The sequence below is a fragment of the Thermobia domestica genome, unplaced genomic scaffold (assembly GCF_964235325.1).
Source record: "Thermobia domestica unplaced genomic scaffold, izTheDome1.hap1.1 HAP1_SCAFFOLD_1116, whole genome shotgun sequence".
Classification (NCBI taxonomy): Eukaryota; Metazoa; Arthropoda; class Insecta; order Zygentoma; family Lepismatidae; genus Thermobia; species Thermobia domestica.
In genome coordinates this window covers 32160-51021 of record NW_027656826.1, presented here as the reverse complement: position 1 = coordinate 51021, position 18862 = coordinate 32160, and the positions used below count along the sequence as shown (strand labels likewise).

Below are 18862 nucleotides of genomic sequence, written 5' to 3'. Positions count from 1 at the left end.
AAGACACTGAAGAATCAAATCGGGTAACCATATATGTAAATCAGTTTGGGATTTCCTTTGTTATGGCTTCTGGCCAGGGAATGGTGTGAAGTTGATTTTGCGGTGGGCATTCAATTAAATAATATAGAGGTGATAAGGAATTAAAGCATTTGACGTCATTTAACAAGAGCAGCCAATCACAGAATGGAAAGTTAAAGATGAGGTGGATTCGAAAAATCTCGCCTCCAATACCTCTATCAATTGCAAAAAAAAAAAAAAAAAAAAAAAAGTTTTCGTTAAAGTTTTGTCATGCGTTGAAACGGACGTAATTGCTTAAAAACGGGACTGATGATGAAAAGAGGCATAATCTATTTCTGAAAACCGCTTGTCACTATTACGGTTTCCATTTTATGGCCATTCATGTTGAAACAGGAAATGATCAATTTCTACCTTTTCCGGTTTAAGAAGGAAGCTATCAGAGGAAATGAAACCTATTCTTGGGACGCTGAGTCGATTTTCGAAAACCACTTCTCGATATCTCATAACACTTTTGCTTTCCTACCCTTTTGAATCTCCACTGAAACCGGAAGTGGTAGAAATCTTCTACCATTTCCTGTTTCAATATTAATATCGCTCAAATATGCCAAAGTCCTTCATGTAGTGTACACGTGGCAATACTACTTGTTTTATATTTATATTGTACATATTGATTACATTACAACATATTGTATAATGTAAGCATGCTGAATAAAATAAGTGTTCAAATTTTAAATTTACTGCGTTCTCTACGTATACACTATTTTCCTACGTACAGAGCGTATTATTGTTTACTCGTAAAATATCAAATGAGTTTTTGCAGGGGGTAGCGGAGGATTTAGACTTCCCTCTTAATAAAAGAAAAAAGTGAAAATTCAACAACGAGGCTAAGCAACTTAAGACGTTTTATGGAATAAAAAATATAGAAAATGTTGCATATTCTGGGACTACAGTGCTGGTGTATACAACTAAATTTTCGGGAAAAAGACAAAGAAGAAGTCAAGTGATGATCTGGAAAATAAAATATTTGAGTTTTTACTTCCTACGGTTATGCCGGGTAGGCTAAATGAGGCGGTGATGATGAGAATGAGTACAATGTTGGAATAAAGAAAGAGGCAGAAAACGGGAGAACCCCGGGGACCCACGAACACGGTGTTTGTCCACCACAAAGCTCACTTGGCGCGAGCTGGGATCGAGTAAGGGACCCCAAGCACTTGAGGTGAACGCTCTACCACTGAGCCACAGTGCTCGAAGTCAAGTAATGCTGATGGTTGTCGCTGTCTGTCGCGTCCCCTGCGAATTTTATACTTGGCAAGAATTATCAGAAGCTCGATTAATATGACAAAATAGTCGTTATACCTATCATTAAATAGAGCCCCGATACGCTTAGGGCCCCGCACTCGGGGGCTACGGGTTATTCGCTACGCCTATGAGTTCTTGCCATAGTCAGGAAAACTTTTGGTAAGATTTGTCTTATCTTCGGAAATTTAGAATGCGCTTCTGTGCAGCTTTCTTTTGTCCTCGCCCCTATCATTCACCCCTATGCATGCTCGATTATTATAAATTATTCCTAAATGCCACAATTGTAATAAGAAATACACTGATTTTCCTTCACGTACAATCGCCCGTTAACAAAATGCTGCTGAAAATACTAGCAATAAATTTCCCACAGCGTATATTCCTACCCTGATGTTTCTTTTAGAAAAATAACATTTAATATATTCACGCGCACAAAAACACAATAGCAAGGCTTTTGTAACCACGATTTTTTGTCTCATTGTTCGCCGCGTTCTTCTTTCAGTATAAAATTCCTGCATTTCTCTCTCGCTCTCCCTCCTTCTTCTATCGACGCGTCACCTTCCCGCGCGAGCATGTGAAGAGCTTGATGGTTGGTTGAGTACTACTTAGGAAAGTTGGTAATCCTGACTGTAGATAGAACAATTCCAATATTTCCATATACATAGTAGAATATTCTTAAACGCACTTAGAGTCACATGACACAAAATAATTTTCTGATTGGCTGAAAGCTGTATGGTAAACTCAGTGAGTATGGCAACACTAAGGACGGAACAAAATGACCACTTGAAATTTTTAAAAAATGTATTTTTTAAAAAAATATTTTCGTCTAAGTTATAATTACTTTGCAGAGAAATGAATTATATTAGTTGATAGCCAAAGTATTTACATTTCACAGCTTTAAGATAAGAAGGTATGAATATTATACATATAACAAAAAAAGATGGGGTGTACTGACCATTTTTTATTTTTTAAATTCGTAGTTAATATAAAATAACTTATATATATTACTATGAAACAAAACACCATTTTTTCCTAAAAATCTTTGCAAATAATTCCACCACTTTCAAGAAATTTCATTACAAAATATTGAATAGTTTCTTCTCAAAAAATTTTTAAACTGTCTGTTTTCATTTTCTGACTTTGGAGAAAATGTCACTATGAGGTATAAGAAACAACATAGACTTTCAGCGCTAAAAAATTCAAACTTTTTTACTTACAATTTTATATCATAGTAGATAATCGTTAATAGCATCATTGCAATGCGAGAGCAATATACCATAGCGCAGAAAGAGTAAACATTAAATAATAATGAATTTTTGAAACCATATTTGCAAGAGGTCGAGCATGCAAAAACATTGCAGATAAGCAAATTCCTTTAATTTATTTGATAACAGCATATTAATAAACAGTCAGAATGGGAACATAAACAGTTAGAAAATGTTAAAAATCACATCCTAAAATAAAGAATAATATATACTGCCTGGGTAGGAAATGACCACTTTACGCCATATATATATATATATATATATATATATATATATATATATATATATATATATATATATATATATATATATATATATATCCTTCCTCCACCTTTCCCAAGTTGCGGAGGTGAATTTGGATTTAATCAGCACCAGAAGTATCACTGTGCACCTCAGCGACCCCGAAAACAATAGATTCGACACTGATATCGGTCGTTTTCCATCATTTATAAATGTTCCTTCCCCTCCTTCCAACCCTAATTTACACCGTTAAAGTGATATGACAAAACCATATCAGGTCCGAACCTCATCTATGATGAAAATTTCGTCGAGATCGGTCGGGTGGTTGAAGAATGATGAACTCAGAAAGGCAGTTATTTTCATTATATATATATATATATATATATATATATATATATATATATATATATATATATATATGTCCCTGCTCCCTCTTCCCTAAGTTGCATCGTCAAAATAAAATAACAAAAATCATGAAAGGCCCGAACTTCATCTATGCTGAAAATTTGATCCAGATCGGTCGGGTGGTTCAAGAGTTATTAGGTTTTATTTATTTTTATATATCTCCCCCTCCCATAATTTCTGCAGTCAAAGTGATATGATAGCTCCCCCTTCTCCGTGCTGCGGCTCACGATATCAGAATTATCAGTGTTAATCTCAGTTCCTGCTGAAACTATGGATTCGACAGTAATATTAGTCATTTCCGACCATTTTTAAATGTTTATCCCCGCCTCTACGTTGTACCCTCCCCTCCCCAACTATCAGGGCTGGACTTGGATTGAAACAGCATCAGAAGTGTCACTGTTTCTCTCATCTATCCCGAAAACTATGGATTCAACACTAATGTCGATCATTTTTGATCATTTTTAAATTTCTCTCCCCCTCCCCTCCCCTACGTTGCATCATATTTTCCTTCCCACCGGGAATATTCCCACTGCCCATCACTAGTCACAATCATAGTGATTTTTAATTTTATAAAGTAAATATATAAATTCGTCATTGTTCCCTCTTGTATATTGTCTGTGAAAACCCAATTGTCTTTCGTCTGATATACGTTTATTTTTATCTAATCATTCTATTTTGTTTTATTTTATTAGTGTTCACTAAATTTTACTTTGTTATATATTACATTAGAGTTTTCAATTTAATAAATACTTGAATGGAGGTAATGTTAAAATTTTATTTTGTAATCTAAGCTTGTACAGGGTGATTTTTTTAAAACTCATAGATTTCATTTGTGTCTTGAATTTCTAACTGAAGTCCGATTATTAACGGTTTGTGGCTAATGATCAAGGAAGGATGGGAGATTTATGAAACTATGTTTACTGGTTTAAATTCGTCTGGCATAATATTGACCACGTCTCAAGAAAAAAACAGCAAATATTCTTCAGTGTACCTTACAATTGGAATGAGGTATGGTGAGGTGTAGAGATTTGAGTTTTCTTCGTTAGATTGCAACCTCCCCAAGGTCAATAAGAAACAGGGAACTGGGCAGTTGTATTGGAAATTGTGGGGTTGTAGAGTTGGATTCTACTACGTGAATATGATCAGGTCAAGTGAGAATAGTGTATTCTTTGGAGCAACATGAGTTTATCTTTAAAAGATTTTGGAGAAAGAGTCTGTTGTTACTATGCAAAGGGCCTTTAGAAATAAAGTTGTCTCATGTTCTGCACAGGCCAGAATATAATATGATCACTAGTGAATAAATTGCAAGAAACAAGATCGCTTCTGAGTGAGACAGGAAAGCATCTTACCCCGCTGACGGATGTTGTCGAAGATGTCAGTTATCGACTCCTTAGGTCATCCAAGAAATATCTCTGTTGTTTGTCGCAAGAAACCGGCTATAGCTATTTAACATATGATTTATGGATGTTGCCAATAACACTTAATTTGTATTCTGCAATTTCGCCTCAAAAATCCAAATCACTGTAAGGTACACTGGTGAATATTTGTTGTTTTCCTTGAGGTGTGGTCAATATTATCCCAGATGAATTTAAACCAGTAAACATTGTCCCGTAAATATACCATCCTTCCTTGATCATTTGCCATTAACAGCATGAAAATTGGACTTCGTTTAGAAATTCTAGGTCTAAATGAAACCCCTGAGTTAAAAATAATCACCTTGTGTTAACTTCATGTACAACATATAATTTTGTATCTGATTGAAATATTTTGATGTACCATTTCTTTTTAATTTGTTTATTTTATTTTGTATTTGCTTTGATCTAATGCTTCATTGTATATTATTTGTATATTTGTGACCATTAATAACCTAGCCTGTGGTCACTACTATCAATAAATTCAAATTATTATTATTATTATTATTATTATTATTATTATTATTATTATTATTATTATTATTATTATTATTATTATTATTATTATTATTATTATTATTATTGAAGATTTGAGAATTCAATGCTACGTATGAAATCAGGTGTTCAAAAGGGAACCCACAGAAGAATGAGAGGCAGGAAGAGGGCGAGAAGTAATGTAGAGTTGAAAGAAAGGAAACACTGGAAACCACTACAAAATTAAAACTAAAAATAAGTTGTTGAGGTTTCATATAAGTTTTTCACAGCATAACAAAATGATACACTTAATATTATAATAGTGCTCAACGAGGCAAAGAAATCTTAAAGATGAGACTTTTACTAATCGATATTTCTAAAGGTTGACTCACACATAGTGTGCCGTTCCCATGCCGTGTCCCGACAGGCCATCTTGAAGAGAAACCAGTGCGGTCGTGGCTCGTCGGCCGTCGGAACTTTCGGGTTTCTTGGGAGTACGCGAAGCGCCCACCAGAACCAAGGGAAATGATGCAGAAAACAGTAGCAGCACGGCACGGCATGGAATGATGTGTGTGAATGGTCGCGGCGGTAGCACGAACATAGCATGGCAGGGAAATTACATGGGCACGGCACACTATGTGTGAATTAACCTCAAGGGGCCTGAACAACATGATACGAGGGAATGTTAGTGCTTACGTGTACTTTTCGAGAAAATCTAGAAAAATTCTTTTTGCAAATCTAAAAGTGGATGCTTAGCGATTACCGCGACATCTATTGATGTGAAGCTATGGATGCGCACGAGACGAATCGAGACGGAATTTTTCTGACAAAATTCGAGTCGAGACACAGCTCTTCCAATAGAGAAATATACATTTTTCGAGTCCAGACATCACTTTTACAGCAGATTTTCGAGACGAGACAGTCTCAAATCTTGTCTCGTGCGCATCCCTAGTTGCAACTGAAGTATAACTGCATTATGCTTCTCATTATGACGCTACTAACGAGGAAACGGTCTTAAGTGTAAACAAGCGATTTTGCTGGGGTCGGGATATGTGTTACGGGAGACCAAAGTAGGAGACACGTATTTTGGCGTTTGGGACCATACGCAGAAATTTCCGTAATACGGGGCCCCAAAGTGGCCCTACATTCTATAACTAGGAAGCGACTGACGTTACTTGTACACAACCGATTTGGCTGGGGTCCGGATATGTGTTACGGGAGACCAAAGTAGGAGACACGTATTTTGGCGTTTACCAAATCGGTTGTTTACACTTAAGACCGTTTCCTCGTAAGTTGACAATAAATAGTATTGTTAAAATGAAATAGAGATTAAAGTTATAAAATTAACTCTGGAACTTTATTTCAAAATAACTGTAATATTGTTTGTGATCAGACATACAGTATATGAATTGATACTCCTAACAGGAACATACATAATTCTAATAGTGTCGTAAGCATAATCTATAAAATGAGCTTAAAATTAAGTAAAGGTTGAAATAGCACTATTTTGACTTGCGTAAACGATTTGTCCTTTTGACCATTACACGTTTAAGAAAAATCTTTAGCAGTTTTTTCTTATCTGTACAACGAGAAAATTGTTTGTTAGAAACGATACTTTGAAAGTTTTAATTTAATGAGAAATGGACGGGAAATAGAATCTGTTGTGCAAAGCGGAACACTAAACCTACTGAAAACTGTTGTTTTCCTTATGAATGAGAATTGCCTAAATCTCGTTCCTGGATAAACATTTTTTTCGGTGCAGAGATAAGAAATGATTTCTCAACTATAAGAATGGTATTCTTTACAGTATACACACCTCTTTTCAGCGTCCTTATATAACACGGTGTTTCGGACCAGAGATGGTCATTTTTTCTAATCCTCCCTCACACTAACCCTCAATTGACGCCCCTCACCCTCCATTGACGCCCTCCCCTCACCCTTCCTCACACTTACCCTCCCTTGACACCCTCACACTCACCCTCCATTGATGCCCTCATACTCACCCACCCTCCATTGACGCCCTCACACTCACCCTCAATTACTTTATCGCCCTCAAACTCCAACGCCCTCACCCTCAACTACTAAAATGAGGGTGAGGGCGGCCCTCATGAGGGCAAAATGAGGGAGGATGACCATCTCTGTTTGGGACTTATATATCGTCTCCTACCTCTTAGTAAATAAAATGAAATAAATGAAATGAAATCTTTCATTTTAACGTCTCACGATTATGTTCTTTAAAATAAGGGAAGTGAATATGATGGAAAAATCGGTAAAATGAGAATGTGGGAGAAACATGGAATACCACGAGAAAACGTACAGAGACGAGGTTCTCCACTACAAGCTCACTTGACCCGAGATATAACCAGGAAACACATGCACCAGAGATAAACGTTCTACCACTGAGCCATAGTCTCTTCTCCTAATTGAGACCCTTATTTTACGTTATATTTGTGTGCACTATCACGTAGCATTTTCACTTAGTACGTGACATACAGTATCCAACGCGTATACATATATATTTTTGTACTATATATGCAACAAACTAGTTAGTTCTTTTTGCTGTAGCAGGAACGACAGAATCCGTTTACTTGGGGAAAATGTTGTCATAAGGAACGTTTTTCACTATTTGATTGAAGATTAACTTGGCCACTTCACCAAATACTTGACTTATGGCTGGTTTAACTTCCTCCAAAATCTCTTTCCAATTTTCATTCAAGAAGGTGTTCATATGTCTTCCTGCAAAATAAATAAAATAAATACAAATTAAAACTCTAAATAGAAATACATTCTCTATTATAAGATTATGAAACAGTTTCACCTTCAACGGGTTTCTTTCCTTAAAAATTATATATATATATATATATATATATATATATATATATATATATATATATATATATATATATATATATATATATATATATCGTACAAGTTCACCTGAGCGCGAACGAGCGGGATCAATTTTGACATCATCGGAGACCTCCACCTGCTAAAGATCTATAAGCATGTCAAGTATTATGCGTGCAGGTTTTCACAATTCGACTTATGAGTTGAGAAAATTTCAGTATCATTCTTTAAACAAGAAAAAAGAAAATATAAGAAATCAACCGAACTCATTCGTTCAAATCAAATTTGGATGGTGGTAATCCTTGATCGGCTATACAAGTGTGTAAAATACAGTGTGATTTATTTAAAACTCACGAATTTCATTTGAGTCTAGAATTTCTAACTGAAGTCCGATTATCATGTGGTTTGTGGCAAAAGACCAAGGAAAGATGGGAACTTTATGGCACTGGGCTTATTGGTTTAAATTCATCCAGTATAATAGCGACCACGCCTCAAGAAAAACAGCAAATATTCGCCAGTGTACCTTCAATTGGAATGAGGTTTTGAATTTCTGAAGCGAAATTGCTGAATACAAATTAAGTATTAGAGAAAATACAAATTAAGTGTTAGTTGTAACACCCATAAATCACATGTTGAATAGCTAAAGCCGGGTTCTTGTGACAAATGACGGAAAGATTTCTAGAGCGACTAATGGAGTCGATTACTGACATCAACAACACCCGCATGCGGGGTCCGATGCTTCGGTCTCACTCAGAAGCGATCCTGTTCCTTCCGATTTCCTTACTAGCGACCATATTATATTCCTGTCTGGAGCAGAACGTGAAGCAAATTTGATTCCAAATGCCCTTTGTGTATCAACAACAAATTCCGTTCTTCGGAAGCTTCTAACGATAAACTCATGTCGCTGTAAAGAGCACACTATTCTCACCGTGCCCTGATCATATTCACACAATAGCACAGAACTGTACTTCACAATTCCCAATACAACGGCACAGTTTTCTGTTTCTTATTGTCCTTTGTGAGGTTGCTACCTAACGAAGAAAAGTTAAATCTCCGCACCGCATCGGACGTCATTCCAGTTGTAAGGCACACTGGCGAATATTTGCTGTTTTTCTTGAGGTGTGGCCAATGTTACCTCGCATGAATTTAAACCAGTAAACATAGCAGGGGCGGATCCAGGGGGGCTATCGGGGCGATCGCCCCCCAGAAGAGGAAACTTTCTGTTTTTATATATATATAAATAAAACCCATCCCAAAGTTTGGAGCTCTTAAGAGTAGCAGTATGAGAACCCACCGCCCCCCCAGAAGTCGGTCCTGGATCCGCCCCTGAAACATAGTTCTATAAATCTCCCCTTGATCATTTGCAACAAACCGAAAGAAAATCGGAATTCATTTACAAATTCTTAACCCAAATGAAATCCGTGAGTTTTTTTTTTAAATCACCATGTATTATGTCATGAAGGCTATTGATTTCTAAATTATGCACAAAGATCTAAATCAATACATTGGGCATAATCAAACTGTAAGAAATACTGCTTAAATAGTAATCTATGGTCAATGCTGAACGGGAAAAAATTAAATGAAGGACTTTTTAAAAATGTATGATGCGTATTATACCTGTATCTAAATACAACAAACCGCTGAAATGAGGGAAGTGAGAAAACAGAACACACGTACACATGTTGTTTGTTCATTACATAGCCACTTGGTGAGAGATGGGATCGAACGAGGGACTCCACGCATAAGAAGTGAGTCCTTTAGCACTAAACCATCGCAGCTCCACATTATTAATTTGAGAACCATGTCTACATAATCTACTTTTTTTAGGAAGCAAATAACCCGAAATGTGTATTAAGCTGTAGAAAAGTTCCACCTATAAACGATGAAAATTCCTCCATTAGTAAATCTTTATATTAAAGATCTCTCGTATATTATTTCTTTATATTAAAGTAAACATAAAAATTCATTACAGATAGAGTCGCCAGATTTTTAAGAGAAAAAAAAAATACGATTTTTATGTAAGGAAAATATATGAGATTCACAATTTACAAATAGCAAACAAATATACGGTTTCACCAATCACGTGTAATATTCAACGAACTTAAAAAGTTCGTTACTGAATTCTCTATGTCTGTGTTTGTGTGTGTGTGTGTGTCTGTTTGTTATTAGTCATTTTTTTTTTTTTTTAATTTTGAGCTCTTCGATAAACTATCAAAAACTATCTGAAAAAGTGTTTAAATTTTTCGCGTCACTCTTACCGTTCCCGAGATATTGGCCAAAAAATGGCCGATTTCCGGAGATTTAAAAAGGACCATATCTCGGAAACCATAAGTTATAGAGAGATTATATTGTTGATCAATATTTAAGGGGATAGTAAGCATTTTGTTACCAAATAGTAACCGGTGACGAGTTGGCCAATGGCCACTAGTTAATGTCGGTACCAAAATGTTTACTATCCTCTTAGGTACCGTATTGATTTATACCAATATCATCTCTCTATGACTTACCGTTCCCGTGATATTGGCCAAATAATAGTTGCGATTTCGGGAGATTTAAGTAGCCATGTCTCGAAAACCGTAAGTCACAAAGATTGGTGTTGATCGATACCAAAAAGGATGGTGAACATCTTGGTACGAAATAGTAACCGGCGGCTATTGGCCAACTGTTCACTCGCTAACTGGCCATCGTTTCCCAGATATTGGCCCCAAAAGTTCGACTTTCCGGAGAATTAAGGAGCCATATCTACTGAACCGTAAGTCATAGAGAGATGATATTTTGTGAATTTTTACGAGAAAGAGAAGATGCGGGTAAATGATTTACGTTTACATGTAGGAACAACCATATTTATCCTTCTCGTTCCATTCTGCATTCTTTTTAAGTTCATTCTGGCATTGCTCTTGGAGCATTCTCAACTGTTCTAGTTTTGAAAATGGTGCTTGTAGGTTTACATATGTGTGTTTACATACGTGTACTGTAAATGAAATACAAACTTTACCATGTAGTTTTACCGAAAGATAGCAACAGCTATTGACATCCTGAATCTAATATTAGCAAGACGATTCAACTGAAAGTTACTAGATAGTGCAACTTACACTCAGACTAATTAATTCTTGTATTCAAAATGCGAAAGACAAGAAATGTTAACAAGAATGATAAGGAAGAGCTAAATGTATGTTTCAGCACCCTATAATCTTATTGATTAGCAACAACTCAAGAAAATTAAAGTAGATATTATGCAATTTAATGATGGTAGAGGTTTCTGCTTCTGTGCTTTATATCTGGATATCGTGTCTTTTTGATCTTCATATCTTACCAAGAAACCTAACCTCTCCTGTGTCAGTTACTGTGCCTGCGAGGACCAAGTATAGCACACGTGCTTGCAAGCATAGCACAATTACAACACTTAGCGGTCTGACGAAAGTTTTCAATTTCGGAGGGTGTCTTGTTTTTTGAACTTCATCTAACATCTTTTTCATCTTCATCTGGGCTTTGGCCCACGGCTATTCTATTACCATGACAGACATTGGCAAGGTTAACGGATCTACGAATCTCGGTCAGGATTTAGGATTACAACTTTCACCAGTCAACATAGAACCTAATGGTCGCCAAAGATACTGCCACGCATTGTTACGGGAACACCTCGTTCAGACCGTAACACTATTCCTTCGTCTACCTACGCTGACTGCATCAATAAAGGACAGCGGATTCGTTCTCGATCTTTCTCTGATGGCGAAGAAACCCTAGATCCAAAGAAGCAACGAATTACTCTCAATGTTAATCAGGTTACAGCTGCCAGCCATACTATGGATTGGGCATCCACTTCAGCTGATAATCAACAGCAGCAATACCAATCAGATCCCGTGTACAACTTCTTGCTAACCGACTATGATCAGAACTATGACCTTGTTCGTTCTGTCTTCCAGCAATTAGTCAAGTACGTCCTTCGTCCAGAGGTCCGTGAAATTGTTAAGACAATAAGATGCATCATTTTGAAATCCAGTAACCTGAATTTCGCCACGCATGTTCGTAACAAGGCAGCTTATGAAATTTTTGGGACGAAAGCAAAGATTTCTACTTTACAACTAAGTACACGCAAAACTTTTCATCCACCACGGCGACCTCCTATGCTGTCAGTAGTTATTCGTGGTGTAGAAGCTGATCGTATTGATGACGAAATTCTTGCTGAACTTCCTTAGAAGGGGCTAGCTATAAAGCGTTGCATTAGGATCAAAAACAACCAGGGGCCAACTTGTCTCGTACAAGTGCTGACTAATCAACAACAGCTGATTGACCAACTTCTATCCAAGGGCACATATATCTGTAGACGCCGATATAAGGTCGAACCATCTCTCACGTCAGCAACTCTGCTGTTTGATGCGAGAAATGCCAACAGTATAATTCACACCCAACCGCTGAATGCAAAAACTATATCAAATGTTTTTTTTCCCGCGAACATCCTACCAAAACTGACCAAACCATAAGAACCATCACGTTGTTATCGCTATTCTGAATGTCACCCAACATACAGCTATAAATGTAAAGCTGAGCCTCAGCCTGATCTAGCTAAGCCTAAACAAGTTGTTCCAATACGTTTGGTCGATGTACCAACTCCATCAGCAAATTCGATACGCCATCCAGTTACTGTAGAAGATCTACTCAGTTTTCTCACTATTTCTCTACCGAACATCCATCTATTTCTTCGCAACCATATTCCAACTCAAATCACGCATGCAGCCAAACTGTTGTTTAATCTACATGCAACTTATTCTGGACCAAAAGTGCATTTGCAAATCCAACCACTTGAAGTTTATGTTTCATGTGGACAATTCTACCTACACACCTATATTCTGTTTCATTATGAGTTACAATTTACTTTCTCGTAGCATACGATCACTGTTGACGCACCAAGTGCTCTCTACACAGCTCCTACAAGAAGAACAAATTCCCGCTTTTGCTCCTAATGAAATTTACCTTACGCCATATTTAACATGCTATATACCGAAGTATCACTCTTCGACACGATGCTCCAACTGGTCCATGTCTAAGGAGGCACAGCTATTGGTATTCGGCAAAGTCTTCCTTATCGTTTTGTTTCTGTCACATCTGCACTTCACCTTCCCGAACATAACATCACGACGATTTATTTTAGAGGCAAAGCAGTTACCTTTGTCATTATTTACTATCGTCCAGGCAGAGCTTTCAGCTATGACTTCTTCCGCCATATTGATACCAACTTCCAGCATTACATTATCATGGCCGATGTCAATTTTCATAGCCGCTCCCAACGTGACAAACACAACTTTCTAGATATTATTCGGAATGAAACAGGAGCTGAATTCCATACTTTACCGAAACTTACACGTCCTATCAGTCGCACTACTCCTGATGTAGTCATAACTTTATCTTCACTCTCACAGTCCATTCATATATTTGACTCCATAGGTAGCTACCATGTCCCCATCAAACTCGAACTTCATTGTTCTCCTAACACTCAGCCTAAGCCTCCTCCTCAGAAGGTCTACTGCTACCAAAAGGGCAAATTGGGAACAATATCACACCAATTTAGACACTGCAGTAACTACATTCACAATGCCTAGTACACAATACCAACTCGATCGAACAATCACTGCACTTACTACAGCCCTTCATGACGCCGCACAACGTTCCATTCCAACAGTCGAAATTCAGCTGCACAAACCTAAGTTACCTCCGAAATATTTACCATTTCTTTCAGCATGCTGCAGAGCTTTCCGTGAATATCTATCTACTGGTAACTTTGAAGCGCTTCGGCTTCATCATCAATACCTAAGAATCACTAATATCGTTGCGTGTAAGTGACGCCACTGAATTCAAACTTGGAACACACTAGCTAATGAAGCACGTCCTACAAAATACTGGCGCAAGTTCCATCAATTCATCGGTAGATTTTTCGTACGCCATACTCTCTATTGTTCATAATCATCAAGCAGTACTTACGGATGCAGAAATTTGAACATATTTAGCACCCGGCTCAAGCCGAGTTTATGTCATGTCATTTTTGTTCAGAAGTGTACTCCAAGGTTGGACAAAGAGGATTCACACTGTATGCAAAAAGTAAAGTATTACAACAACACTCCAAGTTAAGAAGTTGAAACTTGGTATACAGATTCCTAATTGGAATTGTAAGTAAGTACACAACAGACAGGAGAAAACGAAGGAAGAAGATTACAAAGTTGCCCAAAACATTTATTCTTACAAATATCACAATATGCCACCGAAATCAAAAATAAACCTGAGATCATCACAGAAATACGTATGAGGTCCTTTCACAAGCCACGGATGATACAGAGAAAGGTCCCACTCCAGACATTGAACTTGAAAAGGATGAGAAAATAGATGATATGAAGGCTACGTCAGGCGTGATCAAACTTGGATATTCATGAATGATTACCCCCTCTCTATGGCTACAAATTATAACAGGTAATAACTAAAGACTGCAGCAAAGAAGTATTTTTACTATTCATGAAAGAATACACAAATGTTAAGTGTGAGCTTCAGGAAAATTATGAAGTGAAAACATTTGTTTCTACAACAAACTACAATATGCCACCGAAATCAAGAAGAAAACTGAGATCATCAAAGTAGTTATTCACCTCCTTCCAATAGAAGACATCACAACGGCACTCAAGGAGAAGGTTTACCCAATATTCTCCGATTCACAAATGAGAACCCAGAATAGTAAAGGTGGGAAAGGGAAGTTCCATATCCCACTATTCTTAGTTACATTGTAGAAGACTCCACCAGAATCTTCAAAGAAGACTTTATTGCTACACATGAAAGTTCGTATAGAACTTCTACAAAAGAAACATTACTTGCAATGTTTCAAATGTCAAAGTTTCCGCAAGCTCTGTCTTGGTGCATTCAGTGCGCCAGCTCTCACTGGACGTACCAATGCAAAAAGAAGACCAGAGACACACCAGAGAAATGTGTCAACTATAAAGACGCTAATCCTGCTAATTATTTCGGATGTCCGCGAATACAAAAAATTTTTTCAAGCAAAAAGGAAAACAACACCAGCAAGCACAATGTCACATTCAGCACCTCTTCAACACAATGCTGCCATATCCTCTTCAAGACCTGAGTCTGGAATATCACGCACTGTCGCAGCTTCCTGAACGTCTCTGAAGACGTCTCCTGATGATAATTCATCTTCTGAAGACATTATCAGAAATGTTCTTCAACTTCTGAAAGATTTAAACTTGACCAACATAGTACACATGCTACGCACCTACGTGCCAAAGCTGAAAGTCGCCCCCGATCTGCTGAATAAATTCACTGTCCTCACGGATTTCTTCTCTGAATTACTACAATAGAATCAGAAAGCCTTTTGAGCACTTCAGCACTCTGAACTATTACCGTAGAGTCAAGAAGGCTTTTCAGCACTTCGGCACTCTGAACTATTACCGTAGGGTCAAGAAGGCTTTTCAGCACTTCAGCGCTCTGAATTATTACCGTGGAGTCAAGAAACCTTTTCAGCGCTTCAGCACTACATTACTAGTAGAAAGCATTTTCTTGCTTTATTTCTACTGTTCTGTATTTTTGTATTTTGTAATTTTATGTTGTAAAAAATAAATCGATCAATGAATAAATCCTGTGATCCATCTGCCAATGCAAACTACAAATAAATAAATACTCATGGTCACCTTCTGCGGCCCGCCCATCTCCACGTGGAAATGAAATTTCATTTTAAAACATAATTTAGGACTTTACCCGCTGTACGGGCCACAATTTCGTAACTAAGCATAAATTTTTGGCCTAAAGTAAACAACAAATACAGGAAAATATTTCCATAGTTTGGCAAAAATAGCTGCAGTCTTCCCTAATTCAAGGCACTATAGTTAAGAATATGTCACTAGATGTCTTAAGATGTAAGCAAACATACAAATAATGTTTAACAACTTACCTAAATTTTCGTTTCCATTGAAAAGATTGTCAAGATACATATGTAATTTTTTAGTTTGAAAATCGAATGATATGTCTTTTACTCGAACATAAAATTCGCCAGGGTCTGATTTCTTGTAGTAGTCCCACGACATCACCATTGTAGCAAAATTATCAACTGAAAATAGAATGTAAATTAAATGTAGAGTTAAAGATATCATTGAGCTCGTCACGTTCGTATTATTTTTTGACCTTCTAATTTAGTTATTCTCAAATATTACATTGGTTAGACCAGTGGTTCTCAATCATTTTACCGTACTCCTACGACAGCGTGACACACTCGTTTGATTTTTTAATTAAAATTATAAACAAATTATAATAGTCAGTTGCGTACACAGTTTCATCACGGGGAGTGCAACCACTCAATCTGACATCCTTTCAGGACGTCCCACATAGCACACGACGTCTGTAGGACGTCCTATTTTGACCCCAATTATACCATATATTCGCGGGACAATGAGTAGACATACCATAGACGCCCTGCATGGGACGTCCTAAAGAATTCCCACGTAGAATGTTCACGGGACGTCCCTAATGGGACAGGAAATCCCAGTGAAATCGCACGCCGAACATACCTGGACTATATTATCCCAAGGTTGAGGTACCGTTAAATATCCCGTTTTCCGGGATATTAGCGGACATATGAATATTCCGGGGAGGTCCTATGGATGTCTCGGGAACAAATTTGGGTGATCCCGGTATGTCCCGTTGTCCATGGTAGATTAGTATCGGACGTCTGATGGACGTCCTTGTGCAATCTGGGATATCATATATATCTTAACATAACCTTCTAATGCTTCCTCAAGTGGGTTAAAATCCCGAAACTCCATTTACGTGCGCTACTTATAATAGTGTAAGATAAGAGTTTCTATAAAATAGTATCTCTATGTAATACTGGGCAGTGTAGCTATCGTTGGAGGCCTTGACTGATACAGTCTATCTTGAAACTGATTCTAACTGATCGGTTCATTAAATTACTAAAATTTGACGACACACTTTATGATATTGGTCGATACACCAGTGCGTAACGACACAGCTTTTGAGAACCACCAGGTTAGACTCTATCAAACTATATGGACCTTTCTTACAGACACGTTGTTTTATAATATTAGTTAATACCAAGTAAAATTTGATTTGTAACATATTACTTATTGTGTTTTACAGATAAACGAAACATTAGTTTGCTAATAATACTTGCAAATATTCAGTATGTAAAGCATTCATTGAAGAAAACATATATTATTATGTTGTTTCTGTATGTAACAATATACATGATACAGTTGCGCGCCACAAGAATTGAGAAACTCAGGCGAACATAATGGTAGCCCCACTTATGGTGAAATTGAGTTGTTAGGTGGAATGGGTGGGGATCGAACCACAGAAGAGTATGTAGGTAGTTTAATTTTCGAAATGTACCTGCTGATGGCAGAGAAGCATTATTTTGTATGTGTCAGTGCATTAAATAGCATGAGAATGTTGAACTTTGTTTTCCAGGTTACTCGAAAGTTAGAAAGAATGGCACAAGGGCGCCCATCAGGGGGGGCAAGGTGGGGCGCTCACTCCTCCTAAGAGGAAATCGTACTTGAGAATATCGAAAGCCCAATAGAATTTTTACATTAGTTATAGCAAAATTTGAAACTAAATTTGAAACCTCGCTTATATTTGCCCCTCCTTGGAAACCACAACATGGGCGCCTTTGGTATGGAATACCATTATGTTTCCCCGAGTCGTTCAATTATGCGTGAACTGTAAGTTCAAAAATAACTTAAAAAACCTTCACAATGACAATAATTGTAAATAATAATGAGTGCAGGCAGTATAAATGGAAATCATGAACAATATATTGGAATATAAAAAATGAAAACACTGAGTTTATCACGTGTTAGTCATTAATATTATTAATAAATGGAGTGTTAGGAACGTTTCTGGTGTCCTCGTATTATATAATAATTCAAAAATGAAAAATATATATTCGTGTCAGTGGCGGCTCATGACTAATTCCAGCATGGCTCGGGCAGCGCAGAATAATGTGGTCATTTTCCTAGAGATTTCAATAATTTAACTTTCTGATGAACTGCATAAAAAAAAATAGGATATTGGGGGACTCACAGATTTAATGCAAGAATTTAAGTGATTTCACTTTGACACAACCGGCCATAAAATATGTTGTTTGTATATCATGTTACTATAATTTGAAAGCGTATGTTCTGCACATTGTAGTATTAGAGGAAATATATATGTACTTCCGTCTATTTTCAGCCCTGGAGCAATAGGATGAAAAAAATCACGATTTTCGCTAAATCTACTTCAATGTATTTAAAATCGATCGCAGAGGCGCCCAAACAGTTGGAAACTTTAATGAATGTGCTGTATAAATTAATATAGTGTGAGCGAATAAACGTACAATGCAACGTCGTTCCGAAGATTCTTTAGTGGAATCTTGCGTTTGGAAGATAGGGATTACGGACCTCATTCTCTTATTGGTGATTAGAGAAGCAGATTCCAGGAAAATGACATGAGAGGTTACAAGAAGGTAAACGTTGATCATTTTATCATTTGAAGAAATTGGAAAAGGTGAAAAGATGGTTAAATTGAACGAGCACCAAATAAAACAACGTTTTTAATTCTGCTCTATTCTGTGACTTTAGCTAGCATGATTAACTATAATTTGTCTTTGCAATTGTGATTAATCTTAAACATGATTTGAGATATGTTACTTCTGACTATGAAAATGTTGTATTATGTAGAATATGAATATGATTCTTGTTTTCAGTTAATATTAGCATAGAGGCTAGGGACCTTATGCAGAATCGTTTTGACGTATGATTAGCGTCATACTAAAGGCCTGACTACTGCAGGAAACATATGTTAGTCGAACTGTTTTGTATAACACTAATCACGCGTCAGAATAACTCTGCATAAGGT

General features: G+C 37.0%; 1 protein-coding gene across 1 annotated transcript; it reads right to left on the bottom strand.

Moving 5' to 3' along the window:
- Positions 1-6471: 6471 nt before the first annotated feature.
- On the bottom strand, positions 6472-16045 carry LOC145677617 (protein takeout-like). Its single transcript, XM_081748068.1, has 2 exons — positions 15900-16045; positions 6472-7846 (listed from the first exon to the last, which is right to left on the bottom strand). Exons 1-2 carry the CDS (start codon positions 16036-16038, stop codon positions 7695-7697), a joined length of 291 nt encoding a protein of 96 aa, XP_081604194.1. The 5' UTR covers positions 16039-16045; the 3' UTR covers positions 6472-7694.
- Between the last annotated feature and the right edge of the window lie 2817 nt (positions 16046-18862).